General features: G+C 52.6%; 2 protein-coding genes across 4 annotated transcripts; both read left to right on the top strand.

The window, feature by feature from the left end:
• Positions 1-412: 412 nt before the first annotated feature.
• On the top strand, positions 413-2523 carry RLN3 (relaxin 3). The gene is made up of 2 exons (XM_026488079.3): positions 413-606; positions 2198-2523. The coding sequence occupies exons 1-2, from the start codon at positions 413-415 to the stop codon at positions 2421-2423; spliced, it is 420 nt and encodes a 139-aa protein (XP_026343864.1). The 3' UTR covers positions 2424-2523.
• Positions 2524-3200: 677 nt separating this feature from the next.
• Positions 3201-18380, top strand: IL27RA (interleukin 27 receptor subunit alpha). Of its 3 annotated transcripts, XM_026488077.4 has the most exons (14): positions 3203-3384; positions 3837-3954; positions 7199-7356; positions 7444-7601; positions 9497-9656; positions 9758-9831; positions 11882-12065; positions 12156-12344; positions 14193-14294; positions 14369-14527; positions 16680-16805; positions 17194-17287; positions 17456-17549; positions 17682-18380. In XM_026488077.4, the coding sequence occupies exons 1-14, from the start codon at positions 3291-3293 to the stop codon at positions 17934-17936; spliced, it is 1965 nt and encodes a 654-aa protein (XP_026343862.1). In that variant the 5' UTR covers positions 3203-3290; the 3' UTR covers positions 17937-18380. The 3 variants fall into 3 exon arrangements, with proteins under 3 accessions (XP_057167545.1, XP_044235935.1, XP_026343862.1); XM_057311562.1 differs by having other exon boundaries at positions 3201-3384; positions 17456-18380; XM_044380000.3 differs by lacking the exon at positions 17194-17287 and having other exon boundaries at positions 3202-3384; positions 17682-17822.
• The last annotated feature ends 105 nt before the right edge of the window (positions 18381-18485 follow it).

Consider the following 18485-nt stretch of genomic DNA (forward strand, 5'->3'; position numbering starts at 1 on the left):
GCCCATACTATGGAAATGCTCATTATGATTGTTGATATTATTCATAGAGGAGGTCCAGCCCTATGGGGGGCAGTATCTGGCTGAGTCCTCCTCTCTGGTGGGGTCTGGGTTCCTGGTCTCTGGTGAACTGAGACCTTTTCGCCCTCTCTGTTGAAGATGACAGTGAGCCAGACCACGTCACCCCATCCATGGTTAAATGTTATCACTTGGTCCTGGAAACGGGAAAGGTCGGGGTGGGGGAGGGCAAGCCTGTGTCCCCTCTGCTGAAGGAGATAAGGTAGGTCACTTGCCTTCTGCATGACAGGTGGGGGGAGCCCGGATGTATAAATGGGGGGCCAGGACGCAGCGGAGACACAGACACCCAGGGAAGTTGCCTCGCTGTGGCCCGGAGTCCCAGGTGTTCCTGTCCAGCATGGCCAAGCGCCCGCTGCTGCTGCTTCTGACCGTGTGGGTGCTGGCTGGGGAGCTGTGGCTGAGGGCTGAGACCCGGGCGTCACCCTTCGGAGTGAAGCTCTGTGGCCGGGAATTCATCCGCGCGGTCATCTTCACCTGCGGGGGCTCCCGATGGAGACGGGCGGACGTCCTGGCTCCTGAAGCCACAGGTGAGGCTGGGGAGGCCGCGTGCGGTGGGGAGGGGTGGACAGTGGATGGGACATGGGATGGTCCAAAGAGCCAAGGACAGGGCAGAAGAGTCCCTGTCCTACTACATGCAACTGGGGAAACTTGCCCAGGCCTCAAAGCGGGACCGAGGTGGGAGGAGCCAGTCAGCAGAGCCGGGATGGGGGTGGCAAGCCATCCACACCCTCTAGTCTTCGAAGAACTAGCTACTGTTTCTGGAGCACCTGCCGAGTGTGAGCCTGCCTTAAGCCAGGCTGCTGCTTGCACAACTCCTACGATGGGGGGTGGGGTGGGAGGTGGGACAGGGACGCCATTTAGAAACCGACACAGAAGTGGTTTTCAGGCTCTGAGGAAGGTAGTGGGGTCCACAAGGCCAGATTTTGCCACCTAGCAAGTGACCCTCCTAATGAGTTGGTGACCTTCTCCGAGTCCCTTTATCTGCGAATAGGAGGCACAGTCCCTGAATCTCCCAGGATGCTTAAGTGGAAACGCTGAGTCAGAAACAGATTAGGACACCGTCTCAACTGGGCAGGGGACTCAGTTGGGGCTCAGGCAGGGGGCATGGGGCCTAGTTTCATGAAGGGCAGGAGCCTGGAAAAAAAAAAAAAGGTTTTCATGGTGATCATGATATGAATATGGGCCTGGAAACACACTGGGTTCAAGTAGCAGCCCTACAACTTCATAGCTGTGTCTCCTTATGCAAGTTAGTCTGCCAAATCGTGCCTCGGTGTTCTCATCTGGAAACTGGGTATGATAACAGCTGCACCCACCTCATGGGGTTATCATTGTGAGAAATAAAGGAGTTAATCCTCTAAATCCTTTAAAACAGTGTCTGGCGCATAGTAAGTGCTCAAGAAATGATCAGTGCTATTTTGAGAGCTTCTTGTGTGCCGGACACTGTTCTAGGCGTTTCTATAGGTACTAATTATCTTATCTACTCCATATAAAACTCTAGAAGGTAGGAGTTATTACTACCCCCACTTTGCAGAGAAGGAAACCTAGAGTCAGAGAAGTAAATTCATTTGCTCAGGATTATAACTCCGAGAGGCTGGATTGGTGCTTAGTTCAGCTCCCAAACACATGTTCTTTTTTTTTTTTTTAAAGAGACCCACTTTATTTTATTTTTATTTAGATTTATTTATTGATTTTAGAGAGAGAGAGAAATAGCTTGGGGGAAGGGGCAGAGGGAGAGGGAGAGAGAGAGAGAGAATCCTCAAGCAGACTCCCCACTTCACTGAGTGCAGAATCCTACATGGGGCTCGATCCCACAACCCTGAGATCATGACCTGAGCCGAAAATAAGACTCAGATGTTTAACCAATGGAGCCACCCAGGCGTCCCCCAAACACATGTTCGGAACCATCAGGTTCTCAATAAATAAAGAGTAGGAGAAAAGAAATGACAAGAGAGGAAAGGCAAGCTCAGTGAGGTTGAATAATTTGCCCATCGAAGCTGGACCCCGGGCCTGAATGGAATCAAACTTTTGACCATGAGGCTGCATCACAAGAATCGCAGTAGCTGGGCCAGCCACACTCTGGGTGTGACAGAAGCTAAGCCCCAAGCACTAACTCTTCATCCTTCCCCTTCCCAGATGCAGACTCGGACACAGACAGTGAGCTGGATGAGGCAGTAGCCTCCAGCGAGTTGTTGGCCATGACCAAGTACCCCCCGGCTTCTTATGGGGGCCGACCTGGCTGGCAGGGAACTCCGGGGGCTCTGCGTGGTGGCCGTGATGTCGTGGCAGGCCTCTCCAGCAACTGCTGCAAGTGGGGGTGCAGTAAGAGTGAAATCAGCAGCCTGTGCTAGACCAGTGACTGGGGCGGCCAGGGCCCAGGGGCCAGCGGGGCACCCGTCTCTGGCCTCTCATGCATTCATTCATCAGCAAGTCAGGTTAGGCGCTGTGCTCTTGGACACAGATCCCCCTAAATGACCCTGACCTGTGACCAGCCTGACCCTGAGCAAACTGCCCCTACCTGGCCCAATGACCTCTCCCCAGGCCATCTCATGCCTTTGCCTGGCCTATACTGTTCCCTGCTGCAATGGTGCCCCTACTCTACCCACACTGATCTACCCACATCCTGACCTTTGCCCAAACGGATTCTCTCTTGACACAACTGCGGCCACCGTCTCCTGACCAGCCCAAATTATGTTCCTGCTCCTTTCCAGCCTTTGTCCGCTGCTTTCTCCCTGCTTTCCAGCCCCTCCCCTTCCAACCCCACCCGCTGGGGCTCTAAAGCAGGGGACCCTAGAACTGGCAGTGGGAGCCCTGGGTTCCCTTCACATCCTGGGGTGGAAGGCTCGGTGGGAGGACGGATCAGAACCTTCTTCAACCCCAATAATAAAAGTTCCAAAGGACTTCGCAGCATGTGTGTGTGCGTCATTGGGCGGGGGGGGGGGGGGAGCCTCGGTTTCAGGGGCGCTCGGTGGCGCCCCCAGCGCCCCGCCACAAGCCCCAGGCCGTCCCCCCTCCCCTCGCGCAGCCCCAGCCTGAGCCGCCGGGGACTTTCCGCCGCGGGGAAGGGGCGGGGTCCCGGAGCGCAAGGTGCGGAGGAGCCTGGGAGGGGAGGGACGCTTCCCGTCGCCGCCCGGCGCTGGGGCCGGAGAGCGAGGCGAGCGGTGCGGCCGCGCTGGGCCGGGCAGGGCCGGTCGGGACTCGCGGCGCGCGGGGGCGCCATGCGGGGGGCCCGGGCCGCCCCCTTCCGGCCGCGGCCGAAGCTGGTGCTGCTGCCTCTGCTGGTGCTGCTGTGCCACCGGACTCGGTCCCAGGGTGAGTGGTGGAGCGAGCTCGTGTCTGGTGCCGCCGCGCTCGCCACGAGAGCGCCGAGCCTCCGCGTGCACCGCAAGTTTGCGGAACGAACGCCAGCGGCGCGGACGCCCCGCCGCACCTCCCCGGGCGGGCACCCGGCGGAGCGAGGAGTTAGCAAACGCGGGGTGGGGGGTCGGCCGCGAGGTGGGAGCCCGAGGCCCAGGGGTGGGGTGGAGGCTCTAGGGGTGGTAACAGGATGTGGCTGGCAGAGGGAGGGGAGGAGTTATGCCCAGGGCCTGGGGAGGGGTGTCCAGCGCCCCCTTCCTGCTGCTCACCCCCGGAAGGGACCCCCGGATCGCCCTCCACAATTGACAGAAGTCGGGGCAAGTTCAGGTTCTGGGATGTGCAGGATGGGGGCATTGAGCAGCTTCCCTGGGAACGCTCCACCCCCTCTCCCCCGCCTCCCTCTCCAGGCAGCCCTGGGCCACTGCAGTGCTATGGAGTTGGACCCTTGGGCGACCTGAACTGCTCGTGGGAAGCTGTGGGGGACCTGGGAGACCCCTCCACGCTGCACCTCCAGAGCCAGAAGTAGTGAGTACAACCGGCTGACTTGGGGAAACTGAGGCTTTAGAGGGGTAGCCACTCGGGTCCCAGTATACTCAGGTTGAGAGGACACCCATAGTTCTGCTCCCAAGCCCTTCGATTCCAGGTTTCAGCATTTCCGTTCTGTGCGACCCTAGACCAGTCACCTTCCCTCCCTGAGTCTCTCTTTCCTCCTCTATCAAAAGGCCATAATAAAGAAACCTGCGTCCCAGCGTTAGTTCTGAGGATTCAATGAATTAGGCATTGGCAAAGAGAAATTGCTTAATAATTAGAAGCTGTTTTTTATTGCTCTGTGACCTTAGGCAAGTAGCCTAACTTCTCTGAGCCTATAAAAAAGATAATTTGGTCTGGTGCCAGGGATGCAGCAATGAAAGAGGCAGACAGAAAGCCTGGCCCTTGTGGAACCCATGGTCAAGGGGGAGACCTGGGCTCCTTTACGATGAATCACACCTGCAAACTCAAGTTCATTTCAAATTTGGCTAGGTGAGGGAGGAGTAAAAGGGGCATTGAAAGGTGGGAACCACGGCGGGGTGGGCGGGTTTTTTTTTTTTTAAGATTTATTTATTTGAGAGAGAGAGATAAAGAGTGAGCATGGAGAGGGAAAGAGAGAGAAACAGACTCCGCACTGAGCAGGGAGCGCAAGGCGGGCCTCCATCCCGGGACCCCGGGATCATGACCTGAGACAAAGGCAGACGCTTCACCGACTGAGCCACCCAGGTGCCCAGTTTTTGTTTTTTTTTAACGATGGTAAAATACTCATAAAATTACCATCTTTTTTTCCTCAACCATTTTAACAGTTCAGTGGCATTAAATACATTCACATAGTTGTGCAACCGTCACCACCATTCCTTTCTAGAGGGGCCCAGTTTTAATTGGTATAAGACGGAGGAGTCAAAGAACGTCCCCCCTTTTTTTAATGAGATAAATTCACATTACATAAAGCTAACCCATTTTATTTTATTTTATTTTACTTTTTTTAAAGATTTTATTTATTTATTTGACAGAGATAGAGACAGCCAGCGAGAGAGGGAACACAAGCAGGGGGAGTGGGAGAGGAAGAAGCAGGCTCATAGCGGAGGAGCCTGATGTGGGGCCCGATCCCACAACGCAGGGATCACGCCCTGAGCCGAAGGCAGATGTTTAACCGCTGTGCCACCCAGGTGCCCCAAAGCTAACCCATTTTATAACGAACAATTCATGGGGCACCCGGATGGCTCAGTCGGTTAAGCATCTGCCTTCAGTTCAGGTCACGATCCCGGGGTCCTGAGACGAAGCCCCGCATCCGGCTCCCTGCTCAGCGGGGAGCCTGCTTCTCCCTCTCCATCTGCCTGTTGCTCCCCCTGCTTGTGCTCTCTTCCTCTCTCTCTGTCAGATAAATAAATAAAATCTTAAAAAAAAAACAAAACAAAACCAATTCAGTGGCATTTGGTACGTTCACAGTGTTATGCAACCACCTCCTCTGTCTAGTTCCAGAACATTGTCATCACCCCAAAAGGAAGTTCCATCCCCATTAGCAGTCACTCCCCATTGTCCTCCCCCCCCCCCCCGCCCCCACCAGCCCCTGGCAACCACCATCCTGCTTTCTGTCTCTACGGATTTGCCTGTTGTGAACATTTCATATAAATGGAATTAGCAGAAATGTGGCCTTTTGTGTGTGACTTCTTTCACTTAGCATATTTTTGAGGTCCATCCACGTTGGAGCAGGAATCGGAACACCCTTGTCATGGCTGAGTGATACTCCACTGTACAACCTACCACCCTTGGGTGTTTCCCTTCATCTGTTGGTGGACATTTGGTTTGCTTTCACCTTATGGCGATTGTGACTGGCGCTGTAATGAACATACATGGACAAGTTCTCGAGTCCCTGTTTTCAGTGCTTTGGGGTCTATGCCTGGGAGTGGAGTTGCTGGGTCCTATAGCAGTTCTGTGTTTTAACTTTTTGAAGAACTGCCCAGACTGTTTTCTGCGGCAGCTGTAACATTTTCCATTCCCACCGGCAGTGCCCCAGGGCTGCAGTCTCTCCACATCTTCACCCACACCTGCGTTTTTGTTGTTGCTGCTGTTTTATGAAGGCCTTGTCCTGAACCTCTGAAATCTAATCCTTCAGGATATCCTCAGCGCCGCTGGCCGTCACCCACATCTGGTCTGTCAGCAAGGCTTGCTGGCTCCACCTTCTACGTTATCCAGAATCTGACACTGTCTACTTCCTGGGCACCCACCCTGGTCCAGCCCCCATCCGTCGTGGCTAACCTTGGCCATGCAGTGGGTCTCCTCCTCCCCTGGCCCCTGGCTTGCACCTTCAAGGCCACAGTCTGTTCTCTGCCACAGCAGCCAGGGGGCGCCTGTGAACATCTGCGTCAGGGCACATCTCTGCTTAGTTCCCAGCCCTCCAGGGGTCCCACCTCGCTCAGGGTAAAAGCCCAAGTCCTTCCTGTGGCCCACCAGGCCCTGCACAATCTGCTCATCACCTCCCTGCCCTCACCTCCTCCCACCCCACCCCCCACAGTCATTCCACTCCTGCCATGCGGGCCTCCTCCTTGCTGTTCCTCAGACACACCAGTGAGTATACCTCAGGCCTTTGCACCTGCCGCAGGGGCTGCTGCTTCTTCCTAAAATGCTTTCCCCCAGGTACTGCATGGCTCCGCCCCATGTCCTTCAGGCCTTTGTTCAAAAGTCTCCTCGTCTGAGAGCTCTAAACCAGCACTGTCATTCCTCACCACATCATCACGCCGCATCCTCTTTTCCCTGGTGAACATTCCTTGTCATCAGTTATACACTCAGGTGTGTCTCATCTGCCTCCCGCATTGGAAGAGCAGCTCCAGAGAGTGGGTCCTCGCCTGCCTTGGTCATAGTCCTGTCCCCAGCTGCTACAAGAGGGCCTGGCACTATATATAAATTTGCTGACTGGCTAGTTGCATAAGCGTAAATGTGCATACAATAAATATAATAAGGAACGCTCCCATGACGTGTGTTGGGCACCCAGTGCTGTTCTAAACACATTCCATGTAGCATCTCATTGATTCCCCTCACTCTTCGGCCCTTCAGCAGGTACTTCTATCACCCTCCTTTCGTAGATGAGGACACAGGCACAGAGAAGTCAAGTCACTTGTTCAAGGTCACACAGCTCTAAAGCAGCAGAGCTGGGATTTGAACCCAGACAGAGGAGTTACCATTATGGCTCTGGACCCAACCAATATACACCACACCCCCATCCCCACATCTCTCCTCACAGCCATTCCAACAGAACGTGGACTGTGCCAGTGCCTACCGGGCAGAGCTGGGTGACCATCCCGCGGGAACAGCTTACCATGTCTGATGAACTGCTTGTCTGGGGTACCAAGGCAGGCCAGCCTCTCTGGCCCTCAGTCTTCGTGAACCTGGAAACCAGAAGTAACAGGCGGGATCGGGGGTGTGCTATATGTGGGGTGGGTGGTCCCAGAGGCCCTGGCTTAGTGCATCTGGCCTCCCCTTCCTCAGTGAAGCCAGGTGCCCCCCGGCTGTACCCCGATGTCGACTTCTCAGAGGATGAGCCCCTGGAGGCCACTATCCACTGGGCCCCGCCTGTGTGGCCACCCCATAAGGTCCTGGTCTGCCAGTTCTACTATCGAAGATGCCAGGAGACAACCTGGACCCTGGTGAGTGTCAGGGGCCCCCTTTTCCCCACCCTATTCCAGGCAGGACCCAGGGCATCATCCCCAAATCAGAGACCCAGCCCAGAGCCTGTTCCATACTTGCCCTTACAGTCTGTCCACATCTCACACAATAGGCCTGTACATGCATCTTGTTCAGCTGAAAAAATCACCCCCCACCACCAAATAATCTAAAATTCCGTGCAGTCCCAGTCCCCAGTTCCACTTGGAATTTTTGAGAAACTCAGTAAACTTCCTCTAACATTTTTGTGAATGAATAGAAGTCCTCCAATAGCTTACATTAACCTTAAAATGAGAATAATAGAAGATATTTAGAGAGCATCTACTGTGTGCCAGGCACTATTCTAGGCTCCCTATTGAACTCTTACAAGAACTCTTTGAAGTAGGTGCATTTTATACCTACCCATTTTACAGATGAGGAGCAAGGCTTGGTTTAAATAAACACCCAAAAATAATGAATAAAGGCGGCCGACGTTTCTGAGCACCTGCTGTGCACCGGGTCCCAAGCTAATTGCGTGGATTGTCTTGAAGAGTCCCTCCCAGCCTGCCTTTATAGTAGATGCTTTTATTTATTTGTTTGTTAATTTTGTTTTTTTAAAGATTTTATTTATTTATTTATTTGAGATAGAGTGGGAGAGTGAGAGAGCACGAACGGGGGTGGGGGAAGAGGCAGAGGGAGAGGGAGAAGCAGGCTCTCCACTGAGCAGGGAGCCTGATGTGGGGCTTGATCCCAGGACCCTGGGATCATGACCTGAACCGAAGGCAGATGCTTAACCGACTGAGCCACCCAGGCACCCCTTTTTTGTCTATTTTAAGTACACATGGGGCTCCAACTTAGGGCTCCAAGATCAAGAGTCACATATTCCACTGACTGAGCCAGCCGAACGCCCCTATAGTGGATGCTTTTAAGATATCTATTTCATAGCTGGGGAAGCCAACCTCAGAGAAGTTAAGCACTTTATCAAGCTCACACAGCAAGAAAAATGGAAGAGAACTCTAGAGCAAGGAGACCCCAGAAGGAGCTGGGGGACCAGCCCATGTACTTCCTACAGCCCAGGAGTTACCAGTATCATTTCCTCTCATATCTCATTGGCCAGAACACAGTCACATGGCCTCACCTGATTGGAAGGGAGGCTGGGAAATGGAGTCCTTACTCTTTTTTTTTTTTTTAAGATTTTATTTATTTATTCGACAGAGAGACAGCCAGGGAGAGAGGAAACACAAGCAGGGGGAGTGGGAGAGGAAGAAGCAGGCTCATAGCGGAAGAGCCTGATGTGGGGCTCCATCCCATAACGCCGGGATCACGCCCTGAGCCGAAGGCAGACGCTTAACTGCTGTGCCACCCAGGCGCCCCTGGAGTCCTTACTCTTGACAGCCACATTCCCAACTGATACTCAGGGCTTCTATTTCCAAAGGAAGAAGGGGAGAATGGATATTGGGGATAACCAATTGTCTCAGCCGCCTCATGCAAGACATCACAATGTAGAAGAGAGTTGTCATTGCAATTATTCATGCAATTCAGAAAAATGCTGAGATGCAGACTTTGGAATCTGATGGCCCGGGTCTGAATCTCAGCTCCATCACTCAGCTGCTTTGTGACCTTGCGCCAGTCACCTTCCCTCTCTGGGCTTCAGTTTTCCTCAACTGTAAAATGGGGAAAATAATAGAATTTACTACCTACCACTATACGTGACCCATAGGGTGGCCAGTTCGTCTCCTCTTTTTGCCGGGGATTTTCCCAATTTCAAAGCCAAAAGCCCTGTGTCCTGAGAACCCCATGGTCTGGGACAAAGCAGGATAGCTGGAGCCTGCTGACATATCAGGTCAAGTATTCTCAACTCAGTCCTCAGCTTCATTGCTCTTTCCTCTCTATCCCCCAGCTGGAACCGGAAGTGAGGTCCAGGCCCCTGGCCCCTGTTGAGATCCAGGACCTGGAGCTGGCCACTGGTTATGAGGTACATGGCCGCTGCCGAATGGAGAAGGAAAAGAATCTGTGGAGCGAGCGGAGCCCCGTTTTGTCCTTCCAGACGCTGCCCTCTGGTGAGGGTCTCCAGGCTTGCCCTTACAACCTCGTCTCACCTCCTGGCAGTCTGTACCACTCGGCCGCTCTCATTTGTACCCCCTTCCCTCATCCGTGACAGCTCCAAAAGACGTATGGGTATCCGGGAACCTCTGCGGGACACCAGGCAGACAGGAACCCCTGCTTCTGTGGAAGGTGAGCTATGGAGAGCAGTTCCATTCTTTCTGCACATGTCCAGAAGCCCCAGATAACACCGGTGTAAACAAGACAGCGGTTCCAGTGCCGCCTTGTTGGGGTTGCTCCGAGGAGGGGATGCTCAGAGAGGCCCTAGCGTAGTGCTAGGCACAGAGCAAGCTTCCGCAATGTCGGCTACTTCTAGGAGATCTGAGCTGGGTCATGGAGGTGGGTGCAACTGTTCCAAGCAGGGGGAAGCAGCAGGTGCAAAGGTTTGAAAGCAAGACTAGGCTTGGCTCTGTCAACTACAGCGCAGCGTGCCAGAGCTTGGATGCTCGTATCAAAACGGCAATAGGAGATGGTAGACAGTGATGATCCTTATTGATCCAAATCCGTTGAGCATCTGCTATGTTCCAGGCATTGCTGGGCCCTGGCTCACAGTAAATATGGCAAGGAACAAAACAACAGGGCCCATACCCTCTTAGGCCACACAATCTAATATTAGTTTTAACCACACATAACACTGAGTTCTTACTATGTGCCAGGTTCTAGCCTACACGCTCATTTATATTAACTGACTTTACAGATCAGAAAAATGAGACACAGAGAGGTTGCTTCAGATCACACAACTGGTAAGTGGCAGAGTTGAGATTCACTGGCTTTCAAACAGCAATTCACAGCCTTAGTGTCTCTGTGTCATAACACATACTTTGTAACACCCCTTCACTCTACTGAAATGAAATACATAGATAACCATTTTTCTCATGTTTTAAAGACTATATAATAAAGTGTTCTAATTGTAATATTCTGTAGAAGATAAGGGGAAAATAAGGTAACTGCATATGGCAATTATGCAGTTCACCAGTATGAGATGAACACTAAATCTGTATGTACCTAATAATATGGCTTTAAAATACATATAGCAAAAATTGACGGAACAACAAGTAGAAATATATGGATCCACAACCATTGTGGGGGATTTTAATACACCCCATCAGTGATTTCATAATAGATGGAAAACAAATCAAGATCTAGAATATTTGAACATGTGATTAACAAACAACTTAATGGACTCACATAGGAAATGTCAGAACATGCCTTTCTTCCATATACAATTAGGACATTTACCAAAGTCAACTGCATGCCAGGCCGTAGAGCCAGTTTCCAGGGACTTTAAAGTGGTGAGGTGATGCAGGGCACATTTAAGAATTCTCTAATTAGAGCACAGATTGTGCTGGGAATTGATCATAAAAACTGCCTAGAAAGTCCCCATGTATTCTGAATATTTAAAATTCAGTGAATTTTTTTTTTAAGATTTTATTTATTTATTTGACAGAGAGAGAGACAGCCAGCGAGAGAGGGAACACAAGCAGGGGGAGTGGGAGAGGAAGAAGCAGGCTCCCAGCAGAGGAGCCCGATGCAGGGCTCGATCCCAGAGCACCGGGATCACGCCCTGAGGCGAAGGCAGACGCTTAACGACTGTGCCACCCAGGCGCCCCTAAAATTCAGTGAATATTAAAACCAGGTCCCACCGTCAAAGATTTTGTCTTAGTGCATGAAAAGGAGTTTGGTACTAGGAGCAGTTAACGTTATTAGACAGGACATTCATCTACAAAAGCTTTTCCTCTGTACAACAGTGGGAATTTTGAAATCCCAAAGAATTGCACGGGGCACAGACCAGGGTGAGGCGAGTAAGGCAGGCTCTTAACAAGTGCAGGGGCAGATCCTGTCTGTTCTTCAAATCTCGAAAGTTTGTTTGTCATGGGTTGTTTGGCCTTCATTCTGATTGACTAAAATAGAATTTTTCTTGATTACTGGGTTTTTGGTATCCTCCCCTTTAACACTTGCCCCCAAGGGGAGTGCCTCACTCACTGTCCCCTAATTTGGGTCCTGGAACTGTATTCTGGTATCACCTCTGCCACTGAGCCCCCCTGAGACTTAGTTTCTTCATCTGTAAAGTGGAGCCAACAGAAATATGTCACTGACGGGTTTGTCAGGTGGACCTCCCAGAGATACACGTGTGTGCCTGAGAAATGGGTGACACGAACCGCTTCTTCCTCTCGTCCTTCAGGACCGGGGGCGCTGCATGCAGATGAGCTACCGAGTCTGGTTCCAGGCTGAAGACCAGGAGCTGGTCCAAAAGACGGTTCCCTGCTGCAGCTCCTTCGTCCCAACCCAGGCCGAGTGGGTCGGGGTGTCTGCCGTCAATGCCACGAGCTGGGAGCCTCTCACCAACCTTTCTCTGGCCTGCTTGGGTAAGAGGCTGTGAATCTCCTCTCAGCAGTGCCCTGGAGAGGGAGGCGGGGACTTCCCAAGCGGACAGCTGCGATGTCTCCCCCGTCCAGGTCTAGATTTCGCCCCCCACGGCGTGGCGGTCAGCAACGTTGCCGGGAGCACGGAGCTGCTGGTGACTTGGCAGCGGGGGCCTGGGGAGTTGCAGGAGCACGTGGTGGATTGGGCTCGAGACGGGGATCCCCTGGAGGACCTCAACTGGATCCGGCTCCCCCCTGAGAACCTCAGTGCTCTGTTGCCAGGTGAGGCCATGGGACACCTGAGTTCCCATCCCAGCTGTTGCAGAGCAGACTGACGAGCGGACCCTGCAGGAGAGAATGCTGTGGTTAAAGTATCATTAATTCCTGCAAGCAGCGTTCATCGACCACTCACTACGTGCCAGGCCATGTTCTAGACGCTGGCATGCAGTGACGGCAGCTGATATCTATTGGCATTTACCAGCAGCATTGCATTATTCAAACTTACTTAGAAAGTAAGTTTCTGTTATTATGATGCTCGAGGTAGAGACGAAGAAAAAGCCCAGGGAGGTGAAGCAACTTGCCTGAGGCCACACAGCAAATAGATGGTAGAACCAGGATTTGAACCATATACTCAGGCCCCTCAAGCCAGACCCTGAACCATCACACCACTCTCTCTCAGCAACATCCCCATCCTCATGGAGCTGACTTTCTTGTGGAGCGAGCAGCCCAATGAGACAAACAGTAACAACAAAGCAAGTACATCTGTAATGTAATTGGGGAAAAATATAAAACAGGGCAAAGGGGAGGAGGGAGAACTGATGTTTTAGAAAGAAAGGGTTTTTAGAAAAGGCCTTTCTGGAAAAGTACCATCTGAACCAGGACCTGAAGGAGGTGAGAGAGGCAGCTATGAGGAAGTCTGAGGGAAAAGCGAGAGGCAACAGACAGTGCAAAGGCCCAGAGACAGGAACGTGCCTGATATGTTAGAATAGCGAGGAGGCCTGCATGGCTGGAGTGGAATGAGTGAGGGGGAGAGTGGGAGGAGGTGAGGGCAGGGAGGTGACAAGCAAACTGTCCAACACCTGGTGGGCTACAGGAAGGCCTTGGGCTTTTCCTCTGTGTGAGGTAGGAACCATGGAGAGTTCTGAGCAGAGGAAGGATATGCCCTGAGTCAGTTGCTTACAGGTGCTCTCTGCCTGCTCTTGGGGGGAGTAGACTGGGGAAGGGTGAGGGCTGTACCAGGTGGGAACTGAGGAGGGTAGGGAAGGAAGCAGGTGCTGATCGGAGGTCCTGGGGCAGAATTTTGGGGACCCATTTGGATATGTGGTGTTGGAGGTGTTCACCCAAATGGAGCTGTCTGTGGGGCTGCTGGCTGCTCAGGGCTGGGGGCTTGCAATGAGCTCTGGGCTGGGGTGTGGCCCTGGGGAGCCCATCCCTGGTGTAGGGGACTTGGGAGAGCATGAGAAGGTTTTGAGTGAAGCATTTAGGAAGGACAGAGTCCTTCCTAGGGAAGGAGCCCCGATTCTGGAAAATTTCCGTTTGGGGAAGGCCAGGCAGCCACAGTAGGTTTTGAGAAGGGACTTCAGAAGCCTCACCCACCATGATGGGTGGTGTCAGGGTCCCCCACCCCCCCCGCCCCCGTAGCCTGGTGTTTGAGAATCTCCCAGCCTCCGGCGCCTGCATTTCCCGGCCTGGAGCCTTTCTCTGAAGCATTTTCCCCGTCTAAGCAGCAGTCTGGAAGTGCTGGCGAATTAAGTCGCCTCAGATGCAGCCCTTCGCCGATTACTAGTAAGGATTGGTGGGTCAATATCTCAGCTTCCCCCCTCCTTGGATGGGCGCGCTCTCGGGCATCTGCTCTCTGCTGCCTCCCAGAGGTCGCCAGCGGGATTGAGTTTCCGTTGCCTACATAGGGAACTTGTTCTCTCTCATTTACTGGCTGCCTTTCTTTCCCTAGTTCACTTCGCAGCTGCCCTGCTGGTGTTCTGTGGGGTTACCACCCAGAAATATTACTGTTACCCAAATATTTATCTCAGCATGTCCTTTAGGAGACCCGAATGAAGATGCCTACCGAGTAGGAAACGAGTAGGGGTGGGGGGAGCCAACTCTCACTGTCTTTGCTCCTCCACCAACCAGGGAATTTTGAAGGAGGGGTCCCGTACCGAATCACAGTGACAGCAGTCTCTTCTTGGGGTTTGGCCCCTGCCCCCTCAGTCTGGAGGTTCAGAGAGGAACTGGGTAAGTGGTGGAGCTGGAGAATGGGGCATGCCCCTGGAACCCTGGCCAGCCTTGACCCACGACTTTCTCCCCAGCACCCCTAGCCGGGCCAGTGCTTTGGCGACTCCAGGATGCGCCCCCAGGGACCCCCGCCATAGCGTGGGGAGAGGTCCCAAGGCACCAACTCCGGGGCCATCTCACCCACTACACTTTGTGTGTACAGAGCGGGACCAGGCCTTCTGTCTGCATGAACGGTGAGCTTCACTGCCCCCTGCCCCCTGCTCCTAGCCCCCCACAAGACCCACCCATCAGTCTACCCCACCCTCGTCTCCAGAGTGGCCCCTTTGGTTCCCTCTCAGCCCCTGGGAAAATCTGTGATGTCCTCTGTTCCCTAGCGGACAATAACCCTCGCGGCTATCAATATGATGGACTATCATTTGACCGTTAAAAATGAAGACTCTGATCTATATTTATTGACAATGGAAGATGCCTGTCGTGTTTATTAAGTGAAAAAGATAAAAAGATGACAAAACTCCACGAGGTGGTTCCATTTGTGTAAAATAAAGCTGGCATTGAGCAAAGCAGAGGCACAAATGTGAAAAGAAATTGCCCACGATGTCAGCAGGGTCACAGGATTATGGATGATTTTTATTTCTTTTTCATACCTTTGGGTATAGACTACAGTTTTACTCTGAACACAAATTCCTTTTTAAAAATACCTTTATTACCCCCTTTTTTTTTTCAGATTACAAAAGTTATCTGTGCTTATTATCATAGCTGACACTTTAAAGGCGTATGTCATCAGGAATATCAGCATTCTCAGGGCGCCTGGGTGGCTCAGTTGGTTGGGCATCCAACTCTTGATTTCGGCTCAGGTCATGATCTCAGGGTCATGGGATCGAGCCCCATGTCGGGCTTCCCGCTTGGCAGGGAGTCTGCTTGGGATTCTCCCCCCACCCCTGCCCTCACTGCTCTCTCTCCCTCTCTCTCAAATAAATAAATAAATCTTTTTTAAAAAAAGGAACATCAGCATTCTCATAATTTCACTGACACTGAAATGCAGCTTCCAGATTTTTCCATGCATCTATTAACACAGAGATTGGAGTTGTGTTCTTTGAAGATTTTTAACTTTGTATTATAGAAAATTCAAGCGCATACAAAAATAGGGAGACCAGTATAACAAACCCTGGTGTGCCCACCAGGTGTCAACAGTTACCTACTTTGCCAATCTGCTTTCATTTTTATCCCCTGCGCTTTTTTTCCTAGAGTCTTTGGTGTCATTTTCCCTCCAACTACATCATTTGTAGTTGTCTCTAACCGATAAAGCCTATTTTTTAACGTAACTACTTTGCCATGATTGCACATTACAACAGTATATATTGATCATTAGATTAAAATTTTAATTTTTTAAATCTTCTTTAAAGATTTTATTTATTTATTTGAGAGAGATCGCAGAGGCTGCCCCGGGGTTTGATCCTAGGACCCTGAGATCATGACCTGAGCCAAAGTCCGATGCTTAACTGACTGAGCTACCCAGGTGCCCCATTTTAAATTTTTTTAGATTAAAATGTTTATACATATCTATATTATTAAATATGTATTATTATTATTATTATTATTATTATTATTTTAGAGAGGAAGAGAGGAGGGGGGAGGGGCAGAGGGAGAGGGAGAGAGAATCTTAAGCAGGTTCCATGTGCACCCCGATGAAGGGCTCAGTCTTACCACCCTGAGATCATGACCTGAGCCGAAATCAAAAGTCAGATGCTTGACCGACTGAGCCAGCCAGGCGCCCCTGGATTATTATTATTTTAAAAAGAGGACCATGTTCTAGACTATAGTTTGGCCTCTCAATCTCTTATGACTGTGATATTTTACAACTTTCTTTTTTTACCTGCTGATTTAGCTTGGACATCTTTCTATGGTAATAGAGCTTGATTGGTGTTCATGTCTCCCATAATTTTACAACAAACCAAAAAGTTACTTCCTCTTTGGGCTTAAAAGCAAAAAAGAGCAGTTTAGTAAAAACAGGTAAACAAATATAGTTCTGGAAGGGGCACACCTGCCCCCCCCCCCCCGGTCTAGGGAGAATCTCCGTTCACTGTGTTAGTGTGCAGATGGGAGATACGATGCCCATTCTTTCTTTTATTTGTTCAAATATATATCATTTTTGAGTGCTTCCTGTGTGCCAGCCATTGATCCAGGTGCTGGGAATATGGCCCTTGTGGAGCCAACTTTATAATGGTCAGGGAAGGCCTCACCGAGGAGGTGAAATGTGAGCAAAGACCCAAAGGCGGGATCCATGTCACTATCTGGGGAGAGTGTTGCAGACAGAGAGGAAGCACATGCAAAGGCCCTGAGGTAGGAGTTGACTGCCTCCCCAACCTCTCTGGGTGTGTCCTTCAGTGAGTGGCAGCACCCGGAACATCACCCTGCCCGACCTTCACTGGGGTCCTTGTGAGCTGTGGGTGACCGCATCCACCATCGCAGGACAGGGGCCACCTGGTCCCAGCCTCCGGCTTCACCTACCAGGTAGGGGGCTTGGGGTGGGACTGCCATAGGAGGGGGCCTGCTCCATTTCAAGGAGATAGGGGTTTCAGTGAGTGAGCAACCTTTTGACTCGGGGCATGGTTACTGATGACACCTCAGGGGCATTCTGATCCTGCTGAATACTCGGGATTATCAGGCACTGTGCGTCTGTGCCCCTTTCACCCATCCTTGACCTTGACCTATCACCCATGACTGTTTCATTCACAAGCCCACTCCCACCCCAAGATCTCCCCGACCCTTGGCCCCTACCTACTCATAAGCCCCGCCCCTTTACCTGCCTCCCTCTCCCAAACCCGGCCCCATGCACGACCCTTACCTGATCCCTCCCCCATCCCTGGCATCCAAATGTTCTTCTGCCCTTCCGCCTCAGATAACACCCTGAAGTGGAAAGTTCTGCCGGGTGTCTTTCTTCTGTGGGGCTTGCTCCTGACGGGCTGTGGCGTGAGCCTAGCCACCTCTGGAAGGTGAGGCCGTCAGACATGTTGGGTCTCTGCCCAGGTGGGGAGGCCAGCTGGACACTCACTAAGCTTTGGTGGGGGGCAAGCAGTGAGGGGACGCCTCAGGGCTCCGTGACGTTCCTGGGCTGGGGCAGCAGGTCACCTAGCTTCTCTGCCCTCTTACCTGCTTGCCAGGTGCCTCCACCTTCGGCACAAGGTACTGCCCCGCTGGGTCTGGGAGAAGATTCCGGATCCGGCCAATAGCAGTTGTGGCCAGCCCCACATGGAGGTGAGCAAGCAAAAAGGCTGGCTTGTCTGGGCCCTCTGGGGGTTTGGCGAATGCTGGGACAGTGGGGAGTGGGTGGGAGCAGGTCAGGGAGAATGGGGGGGAGGGCAGAATCCCTGTCTCTTCTCTTTCCAGGAGGTGCCTCAGGCTCAGCCCCCCGGCGACTTCCCCATCCTGAAAGTGGAGGAGATGGAGCCACTACCGGTTACGGAGCCCCCCCAGGCCTCCACCCAGCTGGACTCTGGCTATGAGAAACACTTCCTGCCCACCCCTGAGGAGCTAGGCCTTCTGGGCCCGCCCCCAGGTCCCAAGGTCTGGCCTGAGCCCACCCCTGACCAGGAGAGGGGTGCCCACGTGACAGATGAAGACACTGAGGCTCAGAGAGGCTGAGTCACATGCCTGAGGACACCCAGCCAGGAAGAACAGGTCGAAGGACCCCTACGAGAAGGGCCTGGCCCTATGGGGACTATATGGATGGAGGAGGGAGCAAAGGAAAATGTATGGAATCGAGCGGAGCTGCCTCCCCAGGTCTGTCCTGCTGCTGCTGACAGAACTGTAGCTGGGCGTCCCTGTCGCCTTCCCTGCAGCCAGGCGCAGCCCTGGACCGAGTTCTCGGCGGCAGAACGCGAGCGGAAGTGCCGCGGGCTGATGCCCAGACGACGGCCCGGCGGGGTCGGGGCTCCTCCGCATTCCCTCCCCTGGCCCTCGACCCAGCTGTAGCCCCGCCGGAGGGGAGGGGAACGTGGAGCAAGAGGTGGAAAGGAACCTCAGTCCCCAAGTGACTGCTGACTCGGAGCCTCCCCAGAGAAATACACATTTACGTTTTTATAGCTACCGTAGCTGGGCGCTTTGGACGGCAGCTGCGTCTGTACTCACACCGGCTCCGGCTCTGCTTCTAGCAGGAGCCGAGCCCCCGCTTTCCCACCGGGAGGTGGGAGG

Source organism: Ursus arctos, unplaced genomic scaffold (assembly GCF_023065955.2).
Source record: "Ursus arctos isolate Adak ecotype North America unplaced genomic scaffold, UrsArc2.0 scaffold_14, whole genome shotgun sequence".
Lineage (NCBI taxonomy): Eukaryota > Metazoa > Chordata > Mammalia > Carnivora > Ursidae > Ursus > Ursus arctos.